Here is an 8,504-nt window from a genome sequence, read left to right as displayed (position 1 = left end):
AAATGAGAGACAAAAACCCTGCAGAAAGATTACAGATTAATGGCAACACTTCATAGGTTGCAAGTAGCCATAACCTATTGTGTAAGGACCATTTTTTTCCTGTCTACAACACTTTACATACTTCTTGACGTGTTCTCTATGTAGTACTGAAAAAAAAAAGACAAAAGTAAGCAGCATGGAAATGTGTACCTACATGCTGCAGACACAGGTATAAACGAGTTGTTTTCCTGTTCCCTAACCTTGGTTCTTTTTTCCTCAAAGTGCCCTCTCCCATGGCAGATAGAGCTGAAAGATATTGTAAAAAAACTCTGTGTTTATTGTAAAATAAATGTCAGTGATTCTAAGCCAAGTTCCCATGCAAATCTAAGGTTTAAAGTCAATCAGTCTGTTGGATGAAAGTATACAATGTTTGCAACCTTTAAAGAGGAATTAATAATTCAGTAGGAGCTCCAGGAGACACTCCCACACACTACTACTAGTGAAGCTTGGGTTGATTTGCATTAATTTCCTTTACACAGCATCTGTCCCTAAGAGCTTGGCCAACACCACCTCCAAGCCTTGCTTGTGCAGTAAAGCCCCTCCTGCCACAGCAAGGTATGCACAAACCTGAGGGATAGGTCCACCTCAGAAATAGTTCTCTGCTAACACAGCAGCAAAAACTGGAATTACATGAGTCAAACCAATACCAGGTCTCAGTTGTCAGGACATCAGACTCACACTGAGGATTTTGGTCAGAATTCTTCAGCCCCATCCCATACAGGTATGACTGCAAACCTATGCGATGTAGGCCTGGCCAGATTTCACACTGGCTGTCACAAACTCAGAAGGATTTGAGCTAATAGACTGGAAAATGAATTTCTATTTCCCTATTACTAGGCTTTCCTTTTTCTACAGAAATATGAATTCTGTATCACTCACTATTTTTTACTACTTATTAATGGATTTGTTCCAAAGTTCTGAAATACAGAATGAAGAACATGTGTGCCAGAGGGACCTCTGCACTACATGGAACAACTGCACTTTCCTATCCCTTTCTTCTCCAATGTCCTGAGCCAGGCTGTAATTTGTCAAAGACAGGACCTTGCTGGAAAGGCAGAGAAAGCATGGGGGAAAGGGAGGAAGCAGGTGCTGCTTGCTACAGGGGAGATGGTTCCTCTGGGCCATCCATACAAGGATGTAATTAAGTTGGAAAAATTTATGTATTTTCAAGAAGATGTGTACCCACATAACCCACTTGTATTTCTGTAAAAGCTTAAAAAGTACCTATCCGTAGGCAGCCCTGTTCCTTTCAAACAGGACAATCCAATGCAGAGGTGCAGACAGAGGCCTTCAAATAAAATGAAAGAAGAAACACCTGATCAAGAAGCATCCCTTTGGTCCCCCTAAGTCTGCTTTTAAACTGCACTAAAGCTGTTATTACACAGGCCTTGTTCATGAGATTTTATGTGGAGTAAATTAACAGTAAGGCTCCTATTTGCTTTCAGCATTGGTAACAGACCAGGTGATGACATTGGCACCTGGTAGGAAGGCTGACAGGAGAAACTGTTAAAGGTACTTTCTTTTTTTTCTTTTCTTTTCTTTTTTTTTTTTTTTTTTTTTAAATCAGAGTGGATTACACACTTTGAATGTAGCAGCTAAACTTAGATGCTCAGTTACATGACTGAACAGACAACTAAACACAGTCTGAGGAAAAGGAAAATTGAACTTTCTATCAAATTCTCCATCTGGCTGCCAATCCCAAGCATAAATGAAGGAAGAGAAAAAGCAGGTAAAGTGGGAAAGAGCACCACTACTGCTAAATGGTGTCAAATAACCTAGTCATGAAAAGTGCCAAAAGAGAAAAAATACTGAGATATGTGGCACAGTATGGCAGAGCTAGAGCACAAGTTGGTGTCGTGGATGGAGTAGCTAACTGATGCCACCCATGGCTCATACCTGTCCGTTGAAGGACATGAGACAGAATTACAAGGGTAGGTGGAAATGTCTGGCACTGTGATCATCCCTCACCTCCATTTACCTCTGCTCAGCATAGGTATAAGGCACAGAAGCAAGGTAATGGAAAAGAGCTTTCCCTCTCACTTCAGTGCTTCCTATCTCTTCCAAAGGAAGAAAAAAATATCACACAACAGTTATTTTCTGAGTATCACAAGCACATTCCTGTTTTAATTTACATAAACTAAGTACATGCTACAGAGACACTGCATGGACACTGTCTTAGGAATCATGTCTGTTTAAAAAAAAATAAATTAAAATGTTGAGGATATAAATTCTTGAGAAATAATAGAAGGAAGCAAGAAATACTCTGTTCTTGTAAATAATGAATTACATTAATGTATGAAAGAGCAGTCAATAGCTTGATGTGAATAGAACCACATGCCATTTTAAAAGCCATGAATAACATAGAATTGGTAAAAGATACAATGCACAATTCCCCATGACCAAAAGCACTTAGCTATACTAATGTTGCATTAATGCTATCTCTGTTAATATTAGCACAAGAACAATCTCGTGCTAGGAGCCGATCAATTTACTTGTGCATAAAAGCCCATATATCAGCATATATACAACAGCATAATCCAGATACTTGGATGCCCATGGGAATATTACAGTATGGTTCTCCAACACAGCTGTATGAGCTTCTGGCAGCTCAGTTGTAAGATTTATCTTGCCCAGATATCAAATCCAGATTTGGCCAGGGCTACCACAGGAATTCAACAATGGGTTCAAAATAGAGATACGCAGCTCTGTTGGAAAACAGGGGTAAATTTTATTTTATGTTACCTCATCAGCAAATGAACCAAATCTTAACTTTTTTATGTGAGCTGAAACTGGAGCTAAAGGAACTCTGAAATCCATGAAGGCAATCCCTGTGAAAGTGTCAGAAGTTTTACCTGTCTTCATTAATTTTGCATATTTTGGAAGCTAGAGCACTACAGCTGCAATGGCTTAAGAGACATTTCAGACAATGCACACGTAAACCCATATAAGCCCAGAGGGACATCTCTGTGTAGGGTCATTCCATGAAATGAGTGGCTGAGAACTGAACATGTAATAGGATGAAGTATTACTCAGTTTTTTAATAAAAGAGTGATCCATATATCCCAAATGCAGACACTCATGAGAGATTTTATCATGCAAAAGCTCTGACACAGGTCACTCTGGTTCTAAATATTTTCTCTTCTTTTTTTTGAGTGTAGAAGGATGAAGAAAGAGAGCACACAACTCCAAAATAAAGCACATGGTCATGATTGCATCACAAAAAAAAAAAAAAAATGGCACTGCACTTTTTGAAAAACAAGACTTCTAGAGTTTATGGTGTGTTGGAGAGAACAGTTAAAAAATATAAAATCCAACAAACACAACCACTACCACCAAAACCCAAACCAGTCCCACACCTCTATTTGGTAGTCAGGCTAGAAGCTACTAACTAGAAGCAAGGGATACAGAAGCAGAATTTACAAGCTGAAATCACTTTAATGCACACCAAATGCTTTGTAATAAGAATATTAACAATTTTAAAATAATTTCTGGACTTCATATTTTAAACTGTTTAGATTTAGGATTTCCACACTGGAACAGATTAAACTGAACAAGAAAGCTTAGCATTCAGTGAAGGTGTTAGCCACAATGTGTAATAGAGTTCCTTCTGTTACTTAGAGGCATAGTGTACCTGTGCACATTTTCCTATCCTGCTCCTACCTGCTACAGTCCTGCAGGCTCTTTCTGCCTTAATCTGTGCATCCAGCCCCCTCTCTGTGTAGTATACAGAAAGTCACAATCTTTGCAGAATAGATTAGAGAGATACTGTCCTCCTAGACAAGGTACTAATTTTACAAAAGTATTCTACCAGTTTTGGATGATAAAGCATGGTTACTGCTGAGTAAGGCTGGGACAACTTCAGTATTAATTGTTCTACATCATATTTCTAACTTTTGACTCATCAGTCACCATAAAATTTAGCCTTAGTGACAGTAAAAGCCGGATATCTCTGTAAAAAAAAAATGCTTGGCATTTTTATATTTATGAGGTCATTTATTTTACCATGAAATGCACTGGCCATCTGGGAAAGGCTGGTAATTTTATGAGTGCCTTCCTCCAGAGCTTGCAATGGACCGTCCAAGCAAAGCACACTTGGTGAATAGATTTCCCGATATAAAAATATTATGTTATTGCATGTCTTTATCAAAGAAAGGAATCTATTAGAAATACTGACATATAAGAAATCAGATGGACAGGGTTAACCAACTGACAAATGGTGTCCAGATGAATTTTTAATAGACTCATGAAAGATCCCTCCAGGATTAACCACAATCCATTCTCTGCTACAAAGGGGAAGCCACCTTGCCAACTGGCTGTCAAACTTGGGAACACATACTGCTGGAATCCAAACTTGTACGTATTAAGAATTAACTTGCTTTTTTCTTTCCTTGTGCAAAATGAAGAGTATTTTCTAACTATATAAGAAGACATTATATAAATACAATGCTTCAGGGTACAGCCTTTTAAAATGACAAATTATCATCATATAGTTTTAAAACAGACTACATCAAAAGACCTGAAAGAAAATCACATTAAATGACACCAAGACGTAACATTTTTACCAAGCATTAGAAGTCTGCAGATTTAGAGATACCTTTACACTATATAAACGACTAAACATATTTAGATATTGAAGGACGGCAAGCAAATGAAGGAATAAATAATTTTGTCCTATGCCAACATAATCAAATAACTATATATGACCACTGAATTTAGCATGTATAGCTCCAGGTTAATTAATAAGGTTGACTTTTACGGCAATAGTTTTAGCAAACAAGTCCTCCTATTTCTCTTCTTGCCATGCAATTTTTTAAAGGAAGTAATTTCATCTAATCCGAAGCATTAATCTTAATTTACTTTCATTTTATGATGCCTAATAGAGTACAGAAGAGGTGGTAAAATATTTTATCCCAAGTCAAATGTCTGCCTTTCTTCAAATTCTAATTAAATATTTGCCACAAAGGGAATTTCTCAAGTATATGGTTAAAAATTTACATATGAACAAAAGCCAGGATGCCTAAAGCTATTATCAGGTTGCTCTACTTATAGATTTAGCCTTAAAATAATTAAACATCTAGATTTCTTCATCTAGTTTCCCTGGGCTGTTTTTAAGGATGTCAATAGTTAGCAGACAAGTCACCTACCTACTCTGAAGATCAAATCATCTTCAATGGGATTCTCTTTTCTTTTGCCAGTGCTGTACATGCTTGCAGGTCTTTTCACAGCTTTCTGTTTCACATGACCACTGCCGGGAGATTTAACACGCCTCTTCACACCTTCAGTTGTAGGGGACACATCTGCTGATCTGACCACTTTAAGTTTGAATGGGCTGCCCTTGATATGTTGATCATAAAGTCTCAGTGACAAAGTGAAGTCCCCTTCTTTCTGAACAGTATACAAGAACTCGTAAGTGCCATTTTTGTTGTCAAGTATTTCTCCATCTGCCACACTCCCGTCAGGTGTGCTCAGTTCAGCAGTGAGGTAAGCATTCCCAGATTTACAGAGCTCCCCATCTTTGTCCTTAGTTGTGATGGTAACAGACATGGGCTGTCCGATCACTGTCTGCCTCAGGCCCTCACCTGTGGCAACAGTTTCAGAGGCAACAGCATTGGTGGTTAAAATAGTTCCCAGATTGTGGATGGACTTCTTCAGGCCTTCTGTTTCCACGATGAAGTCCAACTGATCATTCTCACGTGGCTGCAATGGGAAGTCCCGCTCAGCCAGTTCGTTCAGCTTGTCGCTCATTTGCTTCTTCACCAGCAGAACTTCTGTCTCAGTGCCGTGGTTGAGGGCTTGGGCTGTAAAGTTGCTGCAACTTTTAATGCTTTCTTGTCCTTCAAGTAAGGTATCCAGCTGTGTCTGAAGAACCTGCATGCATTACCAAACATCAGATTAGCACCATGTTACAAGAACTGTCCTAGCAATATGTAGTAGCATGCTTTATATCTGAAGGCTTTTGTAGAAATTTGACATATAGTGCTTTATTTTAGAGTTTATTTTAAAGTTTCATTTTAGAAGAAGTACCGCACTGATTGCTGCATGTTCTTGGAACATCATGCTGCAACACAAAGAACATACCCTGTTTTGAGTCACAGAAGTTTGAAGCCTGCTCCATCTAACTCTCAGCAGTCACAGTTAATGAGATAGTTACCTGGAAATGAGCTGTGTGCACAGAGATCGAGCTATTTAGGAATCACCAAGCCCACTAATAAGGAAGACTGCAAGACATTTCTTGATACTATTTATTCAGAGCCAAGGGAATCCTTGGGTTACTCCTCTCTGGAGATGGACGACACTGTACTTCCATCCTGAGGAAAAGTGTGATTCCTGATCTCAATACCTGAAGAAAGGAAAAATCTCCCCAGCAGAAGTGGGTAAGTTGATTCCCCAGTTTCAGCAGGCAAGAAAGCAAAACATAAAGGATGGGTTGTGGATATTGGGAAGATTTGGGTTAAGTAGCCTGAAATTATGGTGGGTAGCAACTGGCTACTCTATATTTAAGACTGAAAAAGAGTTTTTATTATAGGTTTAGTTCTGGCCCTCAGGCTAAAATCCTTAAAACAGTATCAACCTCAAAATTATTAGGTGTGGGCTGGGAACAAGGCTAACCTTTTTTTTAAAACACAAAAACAAACAAACAAACAAACAAAAAAAAAACAGTTTTGCAGTGAATTGGGAGAAGGAACTCTGAATTATAACAACATGGCAGAGAAACTGATGACAGTCAGGAAAGCCCAAAAATTCCAGCTACCCTCTACACTTTCCACTGACAAAATCCTCAAACCAAAGTCAGCCACACATGTGATATATTTTTCCTACAGTGAAAAACTAGGGCATAGACATTCCTGTGGATCAGGTAAGTTATTTTGTTGATGATCACTGTTAAGTAAATATTTTCAAAACATTTAAATTGATTTTAAAGTAAACTTACTTGGGTAAGCCTGGGTCTGTTTATTGCTATGAGATACTGTTCCCTTGCTGAGACATACCATGGAATGACACTGCATTCTAAAGGCATTTTTCTCCTGAATTTTATAAAGCAACCTGCTTTTTACTTACTGAACAAAACCCAGGCTAATGAGTTACAGACATGGAAAGTGTTAAAAACACAAAATATTTTGTAAGCAAAATATAATTAATTAATTTCAAGACTACACTGAAGTTTCTAGTTTCTGTTTTTCTAGGAATCTCTGAACTTCTCAAGACTCAATACAAGGCATTTCTAATCTGCCTTGTCTTCATTCCAGGACATAAGTAGTTAAACAGACAGCATAGCTAATAAAGTTCAGTGATGACAAAACCCCATATGCTTGGGATAACAAACCACAAACTGAAGAGGAAGACAATTTGCAGCTATGTTTTAAAACCTTTATTTTTTTCCAATATAGTTTTCTTCCATTACAAAGATGGAAAGTATTCAGCCTTACCATAACTAATATTTAGAATGTATTTAGAATATTTTACACAAGGTCTATTTGAAAACTGAAACTGAAATGTCAGCTTTCTTTTAGTAAAGTGTAGCCTTTTTCTTTTCTCATTTTTGCAAAGTACATGGCCAGAATGATGAAATATTTGGGTTTTAATTATTTTGCAGGACTACTTTTAATTCAAAAACAAAATCCAATTCCAATTGCTTATACATAAACAGGGGAGATGCCTCTTTTACTGCTTCAGTGCAGCTCTGTAAAAATAAGTTTGTCTTACGCTCAAAATAGTTTTTAAACTATTTTAAATCCCATTAAGCAACAAAAATACAATTTAACATCATATTCTACCTTGTGTGAACTTTGTACACACCATGAGTGGTTGCTTTGCTTGCTAAGAAAATAAGTTTTTCTGACATGTTGGATATGTGTAGATGAACCTGGAATCTAAGTCCACATTTTTTAGGCCAAAAGCTCCTCACCTGCTACTTAGCTCTGGAGAGAACTGAATTATGTGTCCCAAGGGTTTTGGGCTCCCTGTGTTCCTGAAAGAACGTATCTTGTGCACATGTTGCTCCATTTTCACAGTCCCAGCAATACCTTCCTAATGATCAAGTCTGTTCCGAATCCAGAAATGCAGCATTCCTCCAACTTCAGACATCTGGAGATGCTCAAGTTGCTCAGGAATCACAAAGAATGCCCAAAGATCCCAATACAATCAGGCACTCCTGAAATTCCAGACTTCCTTTTAAAGGCTACTTTGAAGGAAGAGACCTTAATTTTATATAAAACAGACAACTGATGTCCAGGAAGACAAGAACTAAATTTTTTCATTTGCCTGATTCAGACTTCCTGATCCTCAACAAAATCCTTACCCACCAGGATACAGACTTATCTCAGTAAAAGGGCAGATTTCTGTTTACTTCCTCTGGAGCTTATTCTACAATACAGGGAGGAAAATGCAACATTCAGTCATCCAGGTAAGAAGTAAAAGAGTGAATACAGCTCAGAATTTATTGCTCTCCACATCCCTCTGAGAAA

The 8,504-nt window shown here is 38.0% G+C and overlaps 1 protein-coding gene across 2 annotated transcripts in view; it reads right to left on the bottom strand.

Annotated features, from left to right (window-relative positions):
- The window catches only part of TRIM2 (tripartite motif containing 2), a 42,029-nt gene that overhangs the window by 16,737 nt on the left and 16,788 nt on the right, over positions 1 to 8,504 (bottom strand). For both annotated transcript variants that reach the window (XM_009995894.1, XM_009995895.1), the window contains exon 6: positions 5,184 to 5,907. In XM_009995894.1, coding sequence (XP_009994196.1) covers positions 5,184 to 5,907 — 724 coding nt within the window. The remainder of the gene's footprint in view (positions 1 to 5,183; positions 5,908 to 8,504) is intronic.

This window comes from Chaetura pelagica, unplaced genomic scaffold, assembly GCF_000747805.2.
Source record: "Chaetura pelagica isolate M959 unplaced genomic scaffold, ChaPel_1.0 scaffold142, whole genome shotgun sequence".
NCBI classification, from domain to species: domain Eukaryota; kingdom Metazoa; phylum Chordata; class Aves; order Apodiformes; family Apodidae; genus Chaetura; species Chaetura pelagica.
The sequence above is the reverse complement of the archived record's forward strand: the minus strand, read 5'-3'. Positions and strand labels throughout refer to the sequence as shown.